The sequence below is a fragment of the Corvus brachyrhynchos genome, unplaced genomic scaffold, assembly GCF_000691975.1.
Source record: "Corvus brachyrhynchos isolate BGI_N302 unplaced genomic scaffold, ASM69197v1 scaffold26, whole genome shotgun sequence".
In the NCBI taxonomy this organism is placed as follows: domain Eukaryota; kingdom Metazoa; phylum Chordata; class Aves; order Passeriformes; family Corvidae; genus Corvus; species Corvus brachyrhynchos.
In genome coordinates, this window is record NW_008239324.1 from 4,241,020 (window position 1) to 4,261,429 (window position 20,410).

At 47.0% G+C, this 20,410-nt stretch overlaps 2 protein-coding genes across 8 annotated transcripts in view; both read right to left on the bottom strand.

Moving 5' to 3' along the window:
• Positions 1-6,623, bottom strand: part of KATNB1 (katanin regulatory subunit B1) — an 18,033-nt gene extending 11,410 nt beyond the window's left edge. The window contains exons 1-4 of one of the 4 annotated variants that reach the window (XM_017740923.1): positions 6,441-6,622; positions 6,221-6,370; positions 2,854-2,984; positions 672-789 (exon numbers count right to left, since the gene is read on the bottom strand). In XM_017740923.1, coding sequence (XP_017596412.1) covers positions 672-789; positions 2,854-2,984; positions 6,221-6,260 — 289 coding nt within the window. In that variant the 5' untranslated portion in view covers positions 6,261-6,370; positions 6,441-6,622. Of the gene's footprint in view, positions 1-671; positions 790-2,853; positions 2,985-3,324; positions 3,806-6,220 lie in introns of those variants that run through there. The other 3 variants (XM_008638712.2, XM_008638711.2, XM_017740924.1) reach the window with 3 other exon arrangements.
• A 1,377-nt stretch (positions 6,624-8,000) lies between these two features.
• DRC7 (dynein regulatory complex subunit 7) overlaps positions 8,001-20,410 on the bottom strand; it is a 13,121-nt gene continuing 711 nt past the window's right edge. Inside the window, exons 2-16 of one of the 4 annotated variants that reach the window (XM_017740913.1) lie at positions 19,961-20,105; positions 19,313-19,487; positions 18,318-18,443; positions 16,982-17,176; positions 16,526-16,669; positions 15,985-16,203; positions 15,162-15,272; positions 14,290-14,365; positions 13,660-13,788; positions 13,263-13,391; positions 12,553-12,779; positions 11,453-11,668; positions 10,273-10,383; positions 9,080-9,181; positions 8,001-8,396 (exon numbers count right to left, since the gene is read on the bottom strand). In XM_017740913.1, coding sequence (XP_017596402.1) covers positions 8,283-8,396; positions 9,080-9,181; positions 10,273-10,383; positions 11,453-11,668; positions 12,553-12,779; positions 13,263-13,391; positions 13,660-13,788; positions 14,290-14,365; positions 15,162-15,272; positions 15,985-16,203; positions 16,526-16,669; positions 16,982-17,176; positions 18,318-18,443; positions 19,313-19,487; positions 19,961-20,094 — 2,208 coding nt within the window. In that variant the 5' untranslated portion in view covers positions 20,095-20,105 and the 3' untranslated portion in view covers positions 8,001-8,282. Of the gene's footprint in view, positions 8,397-9,079; positions 9,182-10,272; positions 10,384-11,452; positions 11,669-12,552; positions 12,780-13,262; positions 13,392-13,659; positions 13,789-14,289; positions 14,366-15,161; positions 15,273-15,984; positions 16,204-16,525; positions 16,670-16,981; positions 17,177-18,317; positions 18,444-19,312; positions 19,488-19,960; positions 20,405-20,410 lie in introns of those variants that run through there. The other 3 variants (XM_017740914.1, XM_008638714.2, XM_017740915.1) reach the window with 3 other exon arrangements.

Here is a 20,410-nt window from a genome sequence, read left to right on the forward strand (position 1 = left end):
TTCCTGCTGGAATGCACTCAAGTGATTTAAGATACCTTTGAAAACTCATGCTAGGATTTGAGCAAAATGCAATAAATAAAGCATGATTCAACAGTGGCCTTTAAAGGATCAGAGCTTGATGAGTTCATAGCTTTTACAGTTTATTAAAAATTAGGTTTTTGTCTATTTATGTGGCCATGCAAGAGCAGGAGAGCAGAAAAATTGCTTGAGGAAAAAAGAAAAGTTAGAACCTAAGAACTAGAAGTCAACAAGCAGGGGATTCCTGCATTTTTGCAGAACCTAATAAACTTAAAACTTCCAAGCTGATTTGGGATCCTTTTATTAAGGTTGGCAACTTCAAGCTGAGACTGAATACAAATTCTATATGCCTAGTTATCTACACATGCATGGAAACCGATCTGGAATGTAGATTTTGACACACTCAGGTCAAAACCATAGAAACTAGTTCCTCAGATCAGTGTCCCCAGTACATGTCCAAATTTCTGCTCAAGCATGAATACACCTCTACAGCCTCAGCAGAAGGACAAAAAAGAGTTGCAGATGAAGATGAAAGCAATGCCAGTCTCCTGCTCCTTCTTAAATCAGGAACCTTCTGGGTCAGCACAGATATTAAGCGTAAGGATTCTCCAAAAAGTGTGCATGAACAGAAGCAGAAACTCATGGACACATACCTTTGGCAGCTTCCAGGTCCCAAACTCGAATGGATCCTGACCGGGACCCTGCAACTATGAGCTTCTCATTTGGGTTGACCTGTAGGCTCTCGATGGGGGTTGTGTGGCCAGTCAAGCTCTGCAAAGAAAACCATCAGTCACAGTCAACAGCTGCTGGCACAGCCCTGTATGAACCACAGCATCGATCATACCTGAGGGGTGACTCTTTAGCCATGAGTTGGGACCACCTGGCTGTGCCACCAGTCCTTTTTTCTCAGCAGCCACCAGTATGGCAGAGCACACTAAAGCCCATCACTGCACCCAGCACAGCACACCTGTCTTCCCACATTATCCCACTTTCTGGGGCACACTGACTAAGTTTTAAAGGATCCATCAACAGAGACACAGGTAGTTAAACATTAGGTGTGGATGCTCAGACAAGGCTGACACATTCTTACATCATAAAAATTATGCTGCGGTAGCACAATGGCACTGTGTTTGCTCTAAATGGGTCATGTAAGTGTCATGAACCAGTTACAAAATCAAAGCAAGAGCAAAAGCAGGGCTACTTTGAGATCTTCACACAAGCACCAAGCCATAGGTTGCTGTCAGCAATGGATGTCACAGTGACAGCATGGTGCTAATACTGAAGTACTGACTTGAGGCTTAAGGCAGTAATTCACATGTATCAAGTTCCTTTCATCCTTGAGCACCTGAAAGCTTACAAATTACATCAGCATTTTGAAAAGGCCGACATTTTAGTAGAACACAAGAATATTTAAAACTAGCTCTAGAAAACAAATTCCACCACTGCAGACTTTCTGCTTGCCAAATAAGCAGTATTCTCTGCTTTACTCCATCCTCAAATATGTCTTTTTAAATAGCTACACTGGCTCTGTGCCTCCCACACACATACAGAGGCTGGGAATGCCAGTTGGAAGCTGCCTGTTCTGATGGCACTTTCTTAGGAATCCATGTGCAATTGAAATCCTCTACAAACTCCACAGCTGCAACTGCCATTGCTAGTGAGAACTAGAGCTCACACTTAAACCAGGTCACAAGGTTACTTGAAAAGTTCCTCTTCTCCCTCTTTCCCAACATCTAAACATCCATAACCCTTATAATATAAACACTAAAAACTAATTTCAGAGGACAACCCCAAAAATCAAGATTCCTTTGACATACAAGAATGGCACAGGCAGCTTCAGTCAGCCCCTGCCTCTCAGAAACAGCAGCTCCCAACGCCTGTGGTTCCCAGGAAGCACAAGAGAGGTGCAGCTCTGATCCCACAGAAAGGGTACAGAGTCAGTTCTTCAACCTTCTTCTTGAGTAAGGCAATAGTCCAGTTTCAAACTACAGTCATGCTACCACCAAGGGCCTGGAAAGACACTGCTTGACTACACTGTGCAAGAAGCACAGCCCTGCCAAAGGTGACCCTTCATACACTGAATGAACAGAAAAATAAAGCACACACGTTCTCCTTTTAGCCTTTTTGACTTGACTTTCCTGATTTCTTCCTCACAAGGCTCACACTGGCTAGAGTAATGCCTTCAATACCACAACATTATTGTGTTGTTAATTAAACAAATGACAAGAGACGTGCTAAAGCTGGTTTTATACAACACCCACTCAAAGTGATGCAGGATAGGTATCTGTTAAATATATATTTATGGTGCACTTTAGTGATCACTGCTGGGGTAACCCTACCCTTGCTAACACGCTGCCAACAGAGTTACTCCTCCCCAGCCTACAGCAAACTATTGTGGCAACCTTTGTGCTGACAGTTAGGGATGGTGGCACAGGTGGGAATGCATCCTGCTGGGGATAGCTCCTGCTGTGACTGCGAACCCCAGGGTATAAAACTGGCCCCTGTAGCCTGCACTATAAAACTAGCTGTTCTTGCACAAAACTCTTCCTTTAATTATTTGTAGACTGGTAATATATAAAGCACAATATTCTTTATCTGAGTAAGCACTGGCCCAGCTCAAGCATTCCCACTATACCTCTAGAGCAGTGGACCCACCAGGCACCCAATCCTGTCCCTACCTTTAGCTAGAATCTGGTTACACAGCTTTGTGTTGGCAAACTCTATTCACAAGTCCCACAGGCTCCACCCCAACAATCTCTCCCCTCATTCCCTACCCTCCAAACCCCAGAATTAATATTCCCATCCCACAAAAGCTGAAAACAGGCCTGTTCTTACCATGATGCAGTTGGGCTTGCTAACTGACCATATGTTGACCCGACAGTCATCACCTCCAGTGGCCAGCATCCGGCCTGAACCTTTTCCCAGGACTACTGAGGATACATTGCTGCTGTGGGCCATGATTTCTTCTGCACAAAACAAAGCAAACACTTATTACAGATTAGTATAAAAATTTTCATCCCATCCCTCCAAAAGGTCTAAAAAAAATATTCTTCCTCCAGAAACTCTTTCCAGTTTCCACTGGACAAGCTGCAGCAGCCCACTGTTCAGATAAGAAGTCACACTATTATCTTGCTTTGAACAGTCCCTCTTGGCTCTGCCTGCTGCACTTAAAACATTTGCTGACCAAAGCTTCACAACTCCAGTGCTCACATGGCTTACTAAAAGCATCTTCTCCCACTTGCAGCAGCTCAGGAGCTTTTGAAGATTTGCTCAAATGCAGCAACCTGATCACAGAAGGTGCTTTACCTGCAATAATGCACAGCAGCCAGAGTCATGTAGTGAAAGGCCCTCTAATCCTGTTCTAGACAGCAGCAGCAGACAGTCCAACCTGAGAGGAACTGGCAGAGAAGCAGCAGTACTGTTCGCTGCCTTACCCAGAAGAAAAGTCAGACTCAGCAGCGGGGAGAGGTGGAGCTCCCTCCCCTGAGTTTTGGCAGAGGCTTTGCTACATCCCCACTAGGTAACACAGGCAAAACTGAGCACTGCAGAGCATGCAACTATGACAAAGGAGAGTGAATATCTATCCAAAAGGGCAGAAAATAACAAATCTGATTGATGCTAAATGACTGTTAAAAAGCCAGGAGCTGAGAGGAAGTTCTGACACTGCAACAACAGAACTCTATGGCAATCTCATCAGAAAGAAACCAATTTGGGACAAAAAAGAAGCCAAATGAGCATCTTTGCTTAGACATCTCACAGCGGAATTTTCAGTTCACTCAACATTTTGGCAAGGCCTTTTGGCAGATGCATTTACCAATATCTTCACCTGACTGTTCTCTTCTTTGAAAGGTCACAGGCTTTGACCGAATAGTTATGAAACTGTAAAAATAGTTATGAGTCTGTAAAAAGGCTAGGTAGCATCAATGCAGCTTTCGTTCAGATTGTTTGGCTGGGAGGAGCAATTTGATCATTTTACATGCAACACTAATCCAAAAGGATATTAGATGGCTGCAATAATAATTACAGGTACTTTGATCTCGAACTCTCAAGACTTTTTTTGAAAGCAAAACTGCGCAACTTTCACTTGGGCTGGAGAAATACCTTTCAAATTACAAAGGTAACTGGGCCATAAATTACGTGTGAAGGGCAAATCTGAAAATATACCTGCATTGTGTTGAAAGACCAAACTTCCACATAAAAATGCTAAAACAAAGCCCGTATGGATACACAGACTAGAAGGTAACCAAAAGTACAATTAGCATTAATAGACCAACTCACTAGTTAAAATTGAAAGGACAGATGCTGAGCACTGCTGCTGGAACAAGTGTGTCAGCAGCTCCACTTTTTCCCTCTTGATTTCCTTCTTAATAATATATTGTAAGTTTAAAAGTCACTGTGGAAACATCCAAGCCTCTCTTCATAAAAGCCAGGTGATAACCTGACATCTGCCTTGGCCAGAGAGGTTCATTCGCTCCCCCATGAATGCCTTACACACACAAATTTTTTGTTTCATGAAGTTCTTGTCACCAGCTATCACCCACCAGCCCAGCACCACTAAACTCCTAATTAGCATTGCTGAAACATCACTAACACTCAGAATGCTCTAAAGAGGATGCTAAGATGGGGCAGAGCCTAGTAAAAATGAAGATCGAGAACTTCTGCCCACCTAAGGAGAATGGAGATGCATAGACTACCAGCTTTTCCTGCAACTGGAGTTTCAGGGATGGGAAGATAACATAGCAAACTGGCTTTCTGCTCAAAAAGATACAAAATTCCTCAGTCAGTTATCTCAGATGACTTCATGTGTTACCAGTCAAGAACACTATTTCTGCCAGCCAGTTTCCAAACCCCACTCATTGACTAAAGCAAGTGATCACATCCTACTGCTTCTAAGCATTCCCCAACAGCCCCTATGAAATAACTCACCAGTGACCAGCTAGAAATTGGTAGTCAGCAACAGTCTACTGCTCCTTCAGAGGAAGAATAATGGACATGAAACCAGCAGATTCTTACTGTCTCTTTCAAACCAATTTCAAGAGAGTGGGACACACAGGCCCTGCAAAGATTACCCCAGTCCTCCTGCAGCAGAGAGCTCAGTAAACCTTCTGTAACAAGTGAGCACCAATGAAGGACAACCCAACAGAGGCTAAGTTTGGGACCTTCTCCCTCATACTGAGGCAATTCCCCACCGCAATCTGGCAGTCTCCATTGAATGACAGAATATTCTAAGTTGAAAGGGACCCACAAGGATCATCAAATCCTATTCCTGCTTGTCCTGCACAGGACAAACCCCGCTTAGCCTGAAAGCGTTGTCCAAACGCAGGGTTGGTGCTGTGACCACCTCCCTGGGGAGCGTGTTCCTGTGTGTAACCACCCTCTGGGTGAAGAACCTTTTCCTAATATTCAGCCTAAACTTCCCCTGGCACAGCTCCAGACACTCCCTCAGGTCCTGTCATTGATCACAGACAGCAGAGATCGGAGCTGTCCCTCCAGCACATTCATGAGGAAGCTGCAGCGCAAAATAAGCTCTGCCCTCAGTCTCCTCTTCTCCAGGCTGAACAAGCCAAGAGACCTCAATCACTCCTTTGCATGGCTTCTCTAGACCCTTCACCATACTCATAATCCTTCTTTGGATGTTCTGTTACAGCTTTAGATCCTTCTTGAACTGTGGTGCCCCCAGACTCGAGGTGAGGCTGCACCAGCACAAAGCAGAGCAGGACCATCACCTTCCTCGATGCACCCCAGGACACAGATGGCCCTTTGGGCTACCAGGGCACACTGGTGACTCATTTTCAACTTGCGATCGACCAGGAACCCCACATCCCTTTCTGTGGGGCTGTTCTCCAGCCTCTCATTCCCCAGCCTCTCCCTACATCCAGGGTTGCCCCTTGACAGGTGCCCCATCCCTCATTGCCTCGGTTGTTCTTGTACTACAGTAGAACCATGTGGGGTTAGACAGGCTCTTAGCCTCGTGCTGCATCAACTAGTCAGAAAAAAATAAAGGCCGTGACCCTTTGGAAATAGCACTGATAAGGCCACGCTATTCACTGTGCCGCTACGTTTTCCAACAGGACTTCCAGGAGTTAAATATTCCAGCCAGCAGTGTAAAAAGAGGGCCGGGGCACCACATCCAGGGCAGGGATGAGGTGGCTCCCATCCCTCCCCGCTCCCAGCCGGGGCGGCTCCCCCGCCCGGCACTCACGCAGCTTCCATGCCGTCTTCGTGGTGCCGGCCACGGCCATGGCTCAGCGCGGCGCCTCTCGGGCGGGCAGCGCCTTTCTCCTCCCGGCGAGGCTCCGCTCTGCTAGCGCGTCCTCCGGCCAGGCCGTGCACCGGGGCTGCCCCGGCCGTCCTGCGGGCACACAAACACGGTCACGGCGAGACCCTCCTGAGAGGCGGCACGGCGGGGGACGAGGCCTCACCGCTGATGAACATCACGGGACGGGAGCGCTGGTCGGGCCGAGGGCGATCGCCTGGACGCTGGTGGCAGCGAGGCCCGGCGGTACCGGACCGGGACCCCCTGCCCGCCACCGCCCTGCAACCGGCCCCTCACAACAACCCCGCGCCGCGCCGGGCGGTTGCCCGGGCTCCGCGCACCGCTCGGCCAATGGCAAGCGAGGGCGGGGGGGTTACCATAGCGACGGCAGCGCGGCCGCCACTCACAGCGCGGCTTATTGGCGGAGCCCCACAGGCGCGGCCAATGAGGAGGCGGCGCTCTGGATGGGGGCCGCCATTTTGCGGGGCCGCCCTGAGGGGCGGGGGCCGGACAGCTCCCGCTCTGCGGCCGGTTCGGAGCGCGCAGCTGCCCCGGAGCTCCCGTGAGGGCGGCCGGGGTCGTTCCCGGACCTCGTAGCTCACGGTCTGCCGGCGGTTGAGGCCGTCGTGTCCCAGCAGGCGGTTCCCGGGTGTCACGGGCATGGTGGGAGCGGGACTCCTGCGAGGCTTCTGTGCCTCTCGCCGCCCGGCTGAGGTGCGGTCGCGCCGCTTGTGCGTGTTTCTCGCCGTCTCTGAAGCCGATTACTCCACCAACAGAGAAAAATCAAATTAATTTGACGCTACTCCTTGATAATGACCCAAGAATGCAGGCTGAATTTCAAAGATCATATTCTTAAAGCGCAGGAGCGATGGATCCCGGCAAGAGGAAATCGGGCAAAAATGCCAGGAGGCCTCCGTGGATGGATAAGGAGCTGCTGAGCAGTAGGGGGGTGGGGAAAGACCGTAGAAAAGACGACTTTTTTCTCAGAAAGGAAAAATAAACTTTCAGGAAGTGGAAACCAGGACAGGTGGCTTTGGAGGAATACAGGGAAATCCCATGGCCGGGGGGTTGGGACTAGATGATCTTTAAGGGCCATTCCAACTCCGTAATGTTCTATGATTCTGTAATATGCATTTGCTGATGGTTTGGCAGCTGCTGTGTCCCTAATGCCTGTAAAAGGATTTTTAAATTAATTTATTCTGGTGTGTCCTCTGGTATTGAATTAACATTGATGAGTTCATAACTACAGCATTATACAGGGCAAAGTTTTGTCAAAATTAATTTATTCTGGTGTCTCCTCTGGTATTGAATTAACATTGATGAGTTTATAACTACAGCATTATACAGGGCAAAGTTTTGTCATTATAGGGCTCTAAATGAGGTCAAAGAAATGTTATATTTATGAACTCACCAGTTCAAAACCTTTGCTTACGCAAAACTGAATTATAAATTCGTTAAAATATTATGTTGGGAAAGAATCAGTATTACTAAATAATCCTGCTCCTGATACCAAGCAGCTATGGAGCAGATTTGGAAAAGAAGAGCCCTGAAAGACTGTGTATGGTTTGTCTCCCCTTCTGAAGCAGACCTTAGAGCCAAGGTCCAATTCAGACTCAGTCTCAAAAATGATGGGGTTTCAAGAGGACACAACTGATGTAATTGCAGATGGGCCACAGAAAAAAATAGGGGAAAGGAAATGGTGCAAATTCATTAAAATCTCCACAAATGTGATGATAGTGAAAGATTTATTGCAGGCAGCTCCAGAAAAGGAATGAAGAAATCAGTAACACCTGAGGTGCCCAGCCAGGAGAGGATTCTTGAGCACCATCTCTTTAAGTTTCTATTGTGCCAACTGCTTTTCTGTAGAAGAAGAAGGGGGATATCAGAGGAAAACTGCAGTGGGACATGGACTAGAATATTTTACAGAGTACCTTCAGTTTCATGTTCTGGGGGGCTGACTGATAAACCTCCCCTGCTAAGGCAGTCATTCCCAGTCCCTGCTGAGTCTCTAGAACGAGGAGTTGGTTGCAGTGTGATGGGTGAGGGATTCATCCTCCCCTCTGATGAGCTGATTCTTGTTCTCCAAGGAACTCTGGGAGCTCTTCTGCTCCTCTTTCAGCACCTGTGAGGGAACAAGCAACCAGAAGTCAGGGAAGTAGAGAGGAAAGTAAGGAACAAAGGCACACAAAAGCACAACTCAGAATTCAGGGAGCTGAGATGAAGGAAACCACAAATTGGAGCAGATTTATTTTTGAGGGGGCAAAAAGTTTGAGATGAGGTCTTATGAGAAGAAGAAAACAAGGGGAATCAAAATGTGGAGCAGGAAGAGGCAGCAAATCCAAATGTGTTGCCTCACTAGAGTAAAGAAGCCCTGAAGAACCAAAGCATCTGTGATTGAGATAAGGACTAAATTTCACCCTGGAGCTATTTTGTTCTTTGATCTCACATGCTAATTACAAATAAATATATATCTATATATACAGGCATATTTATCGCTCTCTTAAAATACTCCCCCCATAATCCCTATTATCAACTAAACATTCTTAATTATTTTCTTTATTAACTAAACACAGTAACACAGTAATATTTCTTGGAGATGCAAGTTTTTCCAGAAAGTAGAAGGTGACCATAGCGTGACCATGTTATGTTTCCCTGGGAGGGCAATTGAAACTGTGCTGTGATTTGTCCCAAAATATTTTAATGATATTAAAAGCTCTTCAGAGATAATTCCTGAGAGAGAAAAAGCTGACTCTGGATTTCTTTGACCACATGTATTGAATGCTGACATTAATGAAGTTTACCTACCGTGGCTTCATGCTGTTTTCCTCTCCTTGCAGTGTTATACATTGAAACTGACAATTTAATATTGGCTTCCTCATGCTCACGTTCCGTCAAAATATTTAACATCTTCCAAGAAATCAGAAGAAAGACCCCTCAGCATCCCCACAAAATGACTGTACCCTTACATGCTTGACCTGCTAACAGAGCAGATGCTGCATACAAGAATTGTAGAATAAGGTTAAATATAGATCTGTACAAATATGTCCGTGTCCTGCTGATAGATCAAGCTGATAGTAGTCTTAATTTTAGATTGTTATTCTGTATGAAATTCTTGAATCCAGTTATTGATATTAACCATTAAGAAAGCTTTTCTGGCATCACAGTTTTGGCACTACTTTAAAAATTGCACAGATAGCTTTGGCTTATTCTTTGTCTTATACAGGATATGCAGCACAAGCAATGGGAATATTTTGTCTGTTGATACATCAACACTGAGAAATTTGGCAAGGTGGTTCATGGGGTCACACTGAACTAGCCTCAAATTTCTGAGGAAAAAATGCAATTTTTGCAAAGTTGTTCTTAATTATTACTTATATTCTGGGCTAATATAGTTAAGCATTCCCTCTGCAGCTCCTTCAGGGGTTTCTCTTCCTCAAAAAACATTAAAGAAATCCAATAGCTGTGCCTCCATCTGCTAGAATGGTTATATTTATCATGAAGTTATCACAAAGAACATGGAGGTGTTATACCAGTCAGTGTGATTAGCAGTACAAGCAAAGTATTTTATGAACAGTTTCTCACACAACAAGTCACTTCAGTATTTTGGATAGGATTTCCTGGCAATGCCTAGTACCTAGATACAGCACTACGTACAATATCCTTTCCTTTTGGCCTCATTCCTGGGCAAATGGCAGATAGGCTTCCAGATGCCCCAGTTCATATATTGTCATTTGCTCTCTGAAACTCTTCTTCAAAGGGGAGGAAGAGTAAGAGCAGGAGCAGGAAAGTGTGTGACTCTCCATAAATACACTACAGCTACATCTTCACTGAACAATGCCTGGGTAGCAAGCATGATAATTCAGCATGGAGACCAGCTTTCTCTTTTATCACAGTTTATGCTGAGGAGGCTTTGGCCTCCAGTCAGCTGGAGGCAACCAGTCAGCTGAGACTGTTTCCACGCCTGATCAGCCCTGACACTGTGGACACCTCCCTGTTACCTCTGCTTCAGAATCCCGGACTTGTTGCTTCAGCAGCTTCTGTTCTGCTCTCAGCTCCCACAGCAAGTTGTACAGATGGAGCATGTTCCTGTGTTTCTCCGGGGCCCATGGCTGGAAGCAGATAAGTCAGTGAAAAACAGCAGCACTCTCTGGGTACACAGGATCGGGTACTCTGCTGACAGAAACTGGCACAATCCTGCTATAGCCAATAAAGCAACCCTAATTTCCGTCATTGAAACATCGAACCCATGGTCAGCATGGGTTTCTCAGACTTCATTTTGATTTGGAATCCATCAGTAATGTGAGCCAGATGGTATGTCTTGCACTTTGCTGATGCTGCTGTTTTATAGTTGGAATGAAATTAGATTAATAGGAATGTATAGAAACAGAGATGAAAAAAATGGGACTCCTGCAATGGTGTTCTGTGTATTCTCCCCAGTGGGAAACAGAAATTAAAAAAACCCCATAACATTAAAAAAATTCCCTATTTTTAATCTCTGTTTGGCTTTTTAAGGGTAATTGTGCAGGATCTCTGCAGAATTTACTGGCAGACTTCTGCGTCTGGTTACAGACTCGCATTGATGATGTTAGTGGGGTGACCCCTCACCCCTGATGAGATCATTTGGCTTAATGGCCGCACTCCACTTTTTTTGGGAATACCTTTAATTTAAGGCTATCTATCTATCTATCTGCAATGTATTAAGCCTCAGCATCTTGCTCTGCATCTGCAGGGTAAACACTGGGAGATTTAAGGAATGACAGGACTCAAGAAGCCCGTGGCAGAAACAGAACCACAATACACAGTGTCTGCCTTTGCTGCTCTGTTCTCTCTCTTCTTGAAGAGGGAACAGCAGAGGAAATTTCAGCTTCCCTGCCATGTATCTGCAGAACTGAGCCCAACAGCTGCTGAAACTGCATTTTGCAGGGTACCAGGGAATGTGGGATCTGCCTGATGACCAAATCTGGGAAGATGACTTCAAGCATGGCTAGAGCAGGCCTGTCATGCCACATTATGTCCTGCACTCCCAGTCACTCCCAGCATGGCAGCACATCTGCCAGGCAGTTGGTGTCGTCAGCCTGGAGGTGTGCAGGTGGAGTAGAGGGGCAGCATGGAACATGTCATGCTTGTAGTTCTTCCACTGACATTTCACCTTCCCTTTGTGTCTTGCCATCTTCATACCTGGTATGTGACAGAGTTTTCTCGGCTCAGGAAGATTTCGTCTTCTCTCTTCTCCCTCCCTATTACTCTGCAGAAAACCACCTTTGAGGCAATGGTGTCATGAACCTCGAGGTGATATGTCAGCTGGATGATATCATCTATGACCATAAAGATACGTTCCTCTATATCTTCGTCAGCAGGCTTTTCTGGATTTCTGTGGAAATACTCCTTGATTTGCTAATGGAGAGTGAAAAAAAGATATGGAAGCAAGTTAGAAACACAAAACTGGCAAGATTTACAGATTTGAGTAAAAACCCATGGTAAAAACTGTGCTTTTCTGCCTGGACTTGCATCTCTTGGCCAATGGTCCTACTGTTCTTGCATATGTCTTAAAAAAACCGCACCATAAAGCTGTTTAAAGCAATCCAGAAGTCTCCTATTTGTGGAGTTGAGTATGCTTTCTGAGCTCCAAGTTAGCTTGGGATGCATCCCTGCCTGAGGGTTCTTCAGGAAGCAAGGTATTTTGGAGAAAAGCAAACTTTCCCACATTTCCCAATACAGGGAAGGAAAAGGTAGCATGTTGGGTGCTAGTTCAAAGACAGGCCACTGCATGGCTTTGTCTTGGCAGGTGATGTGTCTGAGCCATACACACTGCCAGATGTCAGATTTCCTCCTCCTGTTCTGCAAACCAGATCTGATAAGAGGAAGAGGTAGATTACCTGCCTGTAACAAATCAGAGTGATGGGACAATTCATCAGGAACCTAAAATTATATTAGTTTGGGCTCAGCACACAAAATCATTTTCCTAGTTTTGAATCTTGTGAAAATTTTGTTCCAAAGTCATGGTCAGGTTTTTTCTTTCCTCTGACACACAATTTCCAAGCCTTAGTTTCCCAGTTTAATTCTAGGTGCTCAATGCCATTTCTGACAACTGGTCACACTGTAGCTGTCTGTCAGGCAAGCAACTGTGAGACACAGCAGCTGAACAATGCTTGGATGTCTCATCTGGAGTTTTACCTCAGCCATGCCCACTGAAAATGAACTCAAGCCCCAGGCAGTATGTTTTACATACTATAAATATCAGAGGGACACATATTTTTCTGTTCCTGCCTTGGCCATACCACTATAGGCCGGGGGTTAGCATCAGTTCTGATGCCAGCCGTTTGCATTTTCTTGTCTCTTTCGCCAAGCTCTATGTGCCGCATGTGCAGGAAGTCCTCCCGCCCCACGAAGTGCTCTGTTATCTCAGTAGCATTTTCAAAACGTTTCCAGAGGCCATCAACTCGCGCTGTATGGTAATACTCCACTGTGTGTCCAGTCTCAGGTTCCAGCGACGTGTAGGAGTGAGCTAAGGATATATCACACACATTTTCAGAGTTAGCAGCCATAATACACTGAACACAAGCGTGTCCAGGGGACATCTCATTTTCTTCAACTTTAGCAACAGATCTGATGCAGGACTTACCCCCAGCTGCACTGAACAAACATAACCTCTCACTGAACACTGAGAGAACAAACATAATCCTAAAGAGAAAGTTTCAGCTTCTATCAATTCTACTGATAAAGGTAGAAATGTATTACCCTGATATACATGATAACTATGTATTTTTCTAATACACAGAACACTACATAGCTGGGTAAGCACTGCCCAGGACTGCAAGCCACCAATCCAACTCTCTACTCTTCACTGGAGACCATTTTATTTATCTAGGCAATTTATCCCACAAGTATCCTGTCCCCCCACCTTTCAGCTTTGGGCTTTTGCCATTGCTAGAAAGGCATCCTGTGGAATCCCGTCAGCTGCAGGGGCTGCCCAAATGAGCTGGAATACCTTTAAGAAGGAGGGGGTGTCCTGGCCTGAAATAGTCTGTGATCAGCTGTGTTTGTTTATTCACTTCTCTCATATACAACAGGTCTTCTCGATGTTTGAACCACTCCTTCACCTCCACTTCTTCAGTACCTGGCAGGAGACAAGTCATTTTGCAACCTTAGGTCACCCTGTTGGAGGTGGCAAAATTTTGATGAGCTCTAGCAATGCTGGAAAGTTTAGGGGCTCGACAGACAGTGAGCGTGATGAAAAGGTTGAGGATATGGTAGATAATTCCCCCACAAAGGTGAAAGGAGAATGAGAAGAGAGACTCTGTCAGAAAGCAGACCACCTCCCCCTCTCCATCAGCGTGCCCCAGGCTGTTTGCTCAGTGCGTGGAGTGTTCATTTGTCCCCCTTACAGTCTGAGTCTGTGTAGACAGTGACACGTTCCACCAGCCCATCTCCATTCGTATACGCTGCCCATTTCTCCAGTTTTGCTTTATTGTACAGGATCACCTTCTTCCCCTGGGAAAAGGGATTCTCATATTCTGCAGTGGGCAAGAGAGATGTCAGACAAATTGACTCCCCTGTATTCAGCCCAAAAAAAAAAGAATTAAGAGGGAGAAAACCACGGTCTAAGGGACACTATGCATTTATTTATTGCATTCTGCTGCCAATAAAGCTGTTCAAACCCTGCCTATTGTCCTTTAATGTTATAATGGTATAATAACTTTTTTCTCTCCCAAAACAGGTATTTGATAATGCAGGGGCAGTTCCTTGTGGGTAGCAGTAACAGAAAGACCATTCCAGGAAAAATTCCCAGCTGGCAGGAAAACACAGCGTGGGTGTGGGTGTGCGTCTGTGGAGGATGAGACAGTGCAGCACTGAGGGCAGCCACTTGAACCAATAGCTGTTGTGGCCTTCATCTATTGTGCTTCACTGTTACTGTTTGACCACCCTGAAGGGAGAACCCAGTGAGATAAACGAATGTCCCAAATCCACTGAAAGGTCAGCTGGGGGCAAGCAAAAGGCAAAGGAAGAATACATACCTCTGTAAGATACCCTAATTGGGGCTACCCACGATAGTGGCATCTCAAAGATCATGTCCATTTCCTCCTTTTCCTGCTGGAACAGAAGAAGAGATTTGTGGTTTTGGCAGTGTCTCTTACTGTGCCAGGAGGCATTTTGGTTCTGGTGAATCACAGTGATCAGAGCTCAGCTCGTGCGAGGCTGTGCTGGTCCTGAGGAACACCATGGCACAGTTACGACAGCACATCCCTACTTGAGCCTGATGAAATGATCTTCTCCTGGCCACTGCTTGTGCTGGGCAGGGAATGAAGGTGGCAATCACCAAAATGACCAGATTATTTGATGTAGACCCTGGAGGGCTCTTTGCTCCCCAGTTATGGGCACAGGCTGTGAAGAGTAGAGAGCAAGAGGGAATTGTTATTGGCATTCCTCCGTCCTGCTGTGCATGGCTGTTTTATCATGGTGTCTTCTCCCAACAGGACAACATTTTTTGCTTCTAGTACACAGCACTTTTTGTATATTGACATACATTATTTCTGCATTTTGTTGGCAGCTCCACCTTGCAGCCAGAAGGGGAAAGTGACCAGCACAGAAAGAATGTCCAGAAAAATCTCGTTCTGGATTTTATTTTTTAAAATTATTTCACCTCAAATGTCAATGCACTGGAGGCTTACAGAGATCCCTAGCCACTTATGACACCTGAAGTACCACTTGGGGTCCTGCTTCAGAAAGCATCAGAACTCTTCAAGATTGAGAAGGAATCTCAACTTGGCCAGAGTAGAAGGGATCTGACCTGGAGAGGGCAGCAGGCAGGCAGACATACACGGGCCTACGGGCACACTGGTTCCAAACAGCGTCCCCAGTGCACAAGAGCATCGCTTGGGTCACTCACCATGTCATCTGTGTCTTTCTTGGGTGACTCTGTGGGCAACTGAGAGGGCTCCTTGCTCTCTGAAAACATAATTTCCCAGCAGATAGAATCACTCAAGTCAAAGCTGAGATCCTAGGGCATACAGGAAAAACACTTCTAACTACAGGGCATTGTCAAGGGCCTGACACTAAACTTGACCACTGCCTCAATATGTCTGTGGTGCTCTGGACCTGCCTGGGTGTCAGAGACTTTAAGGACTCTAGAGATCTGGACCTCAGTGAGGTGAGCTCCTCAGACCCTTGGCTGGCTGGTGGGACCCCAAAGACTGTCCCTGTGCCTAGAGGTTGCAGAACCCATTCCTCATGGTGTGTCTTCCACAGATGAGAGGAAGTGGCTGGGAATACTTCTGCCTCCTTCCTCAGGGCAAGCATGGGCCCAAGGGCAAGCTGATCTAACTCAGACCCTCACCTTCCAGACTGTGTGTCTGCTGGGGAGTAGCTGAGGTGTGGGAAGAGCCTAATTGAGATCTTACCTGCCTTGAACCACGCCTGACGGACCCAAAACATCCTCTGCCTCAAAAGCTGTTGTTTGAGAGAATGACTGCCTAGCCTAAAAGCTGAAACTCTAGCACTGTAGGGGTTTAATAGATGTGATCTGTATTTGCTAACTCAGAGTCTGGGATGTCCTGGAGTAGTTCCATAGTCTATGTAATCAGAGCAACATGACCAAAACCAACACAAGGAATGGTTAAGTGGAAACTGGACCACTACAGGTCTTGGACTTCCCCAGGACTCAGGTTAACCCAGCTGTCCCTCACACGCCCAGGGTACTAAGAGCTCCCTACCTTGCAGCCTTGCCGGCAGTCCTGCATGTTCACCCAGTAGTTCCTGTGGTTCCAGATGCTCTCAATCCCAAGGAAGCACTCATCTGTGGTGCTGTGGTGGTTTCCTGTGAACGGGTTGATGAAGAAGGTCTCGGGAACCTTCCTCTTCCCAGACAGAAGCAGAACCCATGCGTGCACCCGTAAGCCGTGCAAAGGGTCTCGCTTGGGCTTTTCCACCTCCTGTAGCACAGAGGATACAGCAATAGTTATTGCCATTTTATTGCCGCTCTAATCCAACCCAAGGGCAATCTCATCCTTTCCTCTGCCCACTTCTAAAGAACTCCAGGCTCTTAATGCTCTTTAAAAGTGAGGTAGTACATACCCAGCACATGTTCCTGTGCCAGCACACACTGTGCTCCTGGAGGCCAAGTGCTCATGGTCATGATCAAGGTCGTGTCATACTTCACAGAGGAGGGTGTGAGCTCCTCTTTTTGGCCAGCCATTACCTGTGTCTCAGCTCTTCTTCCTGGAGCTCACAGGAAGATGGACCTCGCTAACTCACCATGACAACCTCCTCTTCTCTTTCCTCCTCTTGTCCAGGTTCAGTTTCTTCCTCCTTCTTGTCCTTCTGCTGAAGCTCAAACTTGCTCTGTGGCTCTAAAGGGTACTTAATTCTGTACTTGCTGGGGTCCTCCTCTTTTGGTTCCTGCAAAATCAGGGTATTACTATGAAACCCAGCAGAGATCAAGAGAAGGAAGTAAATGTATGGCTTACAGGTACCTCCCAGTTCCCAGCACTTGGCAGTTTGCAATATTGCACCTGGTGAGCAGAAATTCAGTGAAGCCAAAGAGGCCTTGTAAGGAACTGTAGAAAATCACTCAAAAGATTCCTTTGGTGAGGTCCCTGGTACAGACTGAAACCCAGTGTGCACCCCTAGCTCAGCTCTGGAACTCACTGGACATGAACAGGCTGAGCATGCGTGCTGGGCTCCTCCCTGCCTGCTCACTGCAGGTCTCACCTCCAGTGGCTTCCTGAGCAGTGGGCACACCTCCTGAGTCTGGTCCAGGGAGCACATTTCACGGGTGGCATATCCATGTACACAGTAGGCATCGTAGCCAGCCCCGATCAGCAGGGAGCACAGCAGCACAGTGAAGTCAAAGCAGTTCCCTCGCTGGTATTTCAGGATGGTGGTTGGGGAATAGAGCGAACTGGGCTTGAAAGAGAGAGATGCAAGTTCATAGTGCTTGTCATATGGAGCTGAAACATGCACCAGGCAGAGAGCGGGGGAGAGAGGCATTGCCCACATCCCTGGGCTCTGCACACATTGGGAATCTGTTATATAACATTCATTTAAAAGCCACAGACTCTAAAAGTCCCCTCCAAAGTGATCTGGGGAAACTCTGACCCCAAATCCGGTGACAAATTTACCCACAGGAAGAGAAGGGCATGCCAAACTCATTAAACTGCTGAAAACCTAATGCTAATCACAATCCTGGAATGGGATTTCCCTCTATCTCCTGCTGTTCTGGCTGCAGTATTTCCAAGGAAAACACCCATAAGCTAAATTATAGTTCACAGGAGGAAATATATTTCCTTCTGGCCCTCACTGGAGAGCAAAAAAAGATCAGTACATACATACTGCATACAGAGAGGTTCTACTCCCACTCAGATCTCAGACATCACCTAAGGTGATCAAGGCAGTCTCCATCTGCTAAATAGAGATACCTTCTCTATGGTCACAAAGTGCCAGAGCTCATCTTGAGACCCTGGGACTCTTGGGACAGCCTGCAGCTGGTGTAGATTGTTTGGGTCACTCTGCAGTCCTTGCTAGCAAGGAGTGTGTTCTCTTAGCTGACTCTCATCAAGAACTTGCTGCAACTCTGGCATTATCCCTTTTTGCTAACCTAGAAATCTCCCTTCAACCATCCCAAAATATCCCCAGATATGACAATAGAAATGCCTAAAAGTCCCTAAGAATGGGTCATTGAGGTCAAGTATCATCCCCTAGGGTTTATGTGCTCCTCTGTTCCAAGGTGTCTTGGTTTTTGGAGGGAAAGCTTGTCAGCCATTGCCTCCCACAGTACACCAGGTGCTCATCTGGGCTGGCTGAAAGCAGGGTCTGGTCTTGAAGAAATGGTGTTTAATTACTTAGAAGGTACCACACTGAACATGCACCGGGACTGTGGGTCCAACAGAGTGCACAGGGGCTGGGAAAATCAGGGGGTTGCCTAAATAGTGAGGGGATGGTGGAAGTGTCAAAGACCTCTGTAAGCCCAGCCACTGGGACCTCCCCACTGAGAAGTCCTTCTGTCACCTCTGTTATGTCTCTGATGGGACTGCAGCCCCTTTCTTACCAGTGTGATTGGGCACTTGAGGGGCTCCATGATGAGGTAATCACAGACAAAGCTGGCACAGCCTGACCAGTAGTACAGCTCTGGGAAAGGCAGCAGGGTTGGCCTCAATGTCGTGCTCACAAACTTCTGCAAGGCAACAAGAGGATTTTTGGTTATCCAACAGGGCCTTGGCAGAGTCTCCTGCCCAAAGCCATCCTCAGACCACCCCTGGATGTTGCAGCTCATATCAGGACCTCCCTAGAGCATATCAACAGCATCAGTATCCCTCCTCTCCAGTTCCAAGATGGAAATTTCATGGAGTTGGGAGGTCATCTGCTTGCCTGTGGCTGAAACTTCAAGCTCATCTCAGACACATTCCCGATGTGAGCCAGTTCTTCTCTTCATTTTCAAGCAAGTCAAATAACTACTGCCCTTTCTGGCTTTTACATCCTCCAGCATTTTTTTTTCTTTTTGCCTTGCATGTTAATGATACAACAAATTTTGGGGAAAGCTAGTACACAGTAGCAATTCCAGGTGCCCAGGGGGAACATCAGGTACAGAACTCAACAACAGTTGTACAGCTTGGGCCCAGCAAAAACAAAACCAGACCACAAACTTCCACATTTACTTCCTTCCCTGTGACTTCTGTGAAGTTCAGAGTAAGATCTAACTCTGCATCCATACTCCCTATCTGTGGCTGAGCCTGAGCCTTATCTATTTCATGTTTCTTTTACTTCTCTTTATGTTTCTGTGGTCTCTCCTGTTTCCTAAGCATCACTCTGCAGCCCACATGGCAACACCACCACTTATATGGCACAATGTGCTCATGGATTTGGACAGCCAGGGTGTTCCCAGGGTTCTGTGTGCCTGCTCAGGGGCTGTGGGTTCAGCCAGCAGGTTCCCATTCCCTTTAGCCAGGAAGGAGGGCAGGAGGGGCTGCTGTTCTTTCACAGCATTTGGCACTATGGAAGCCAAGTGCTCCGTGTGCTGTGGGCCAGCCCCACAGCACCCCATACCTGCACACCACACTCGTTGACTGGGTGGACAAAGAGCGGCTTGCGGTCAGGGCACAGGTGAGTGTACTGCTCGAGGAAATGGTCAGCAAGCTGCAGCAGTTCCTTTTCCTGCCGGGAATTTGTCTTGTACGAAGATGGTAAGTGGGATGTGTCAATGGAGCTCCAGTCAAAACCACTTATGTGGCAGGGGGAGGCAGAGAGACACAAGTAATAAGCCAGGAACAATACAGGCAAGGTGACCTGCTATCAAAACATGGCAGGGCTTCCCTGTTTTACAGGTAAAAAATGGGGACCATATCCAAGGATATGATTTTGACACAGCCGAACATCTCTGGAGCAATGGCAAGCTGACATATACCCAGAGTCTCAGGGGATCTTTATACAGTGGTGAATGGATGTACAATCAACCAAGTTACCTTGTCTTACTTGCACATGCATGCTCTTGGACAAACTCATCAGGCACATGAAACTTGCTCAGTCCCAGCCCTGTGCAGGGGGACCACACGTGCCATCCACACCTGTGCATCCATCCACACCTGTGCATCCATCCACACGTGCCATCCACACCTGTGCATCCATCCATACCCTGTGGGCCCCAAAGGGAACGTCTCTGCTCATCCCAGCCATGGGCAGACACACGTGACTTACGGGACATCACTTGGGACAGAGGCTTCCTCCACAGTTATATCTGCCTCCAAGTCATCGAGGAAATCACTGCTATTTAAAGAGTTCGCGTCTTCTGGTGTTTGCCCCACTTCCTCCGTCTCCTCCAGGGCCTCCATTCTGCCTGGCACTACAGGAACGCACACACCAGGTGAATTCAGGGGTGGGACCCAGCTACACAGGAACAGAGAAACACATCGCGGCCACAGTGGTTTGGTACATGAGCATGGCTGAGCCAGCCAGAACCATGAGAGTAAAGGGAGAGCACGGAGTTTGGGCTGGGTTTGGTAAATAAGCGGCTCTGTGTTCCTGGACACCCTAAGCGTGGCAGAGCAGGCAGAGCCTGGCTCGGTAGGGCAGAGCACGTCCCCACGTTCAGAATGTGTACCCCGTGTCCTCCCTCCTGCCGGGGGTGCTGCTGGCGGGGCAGGAGCT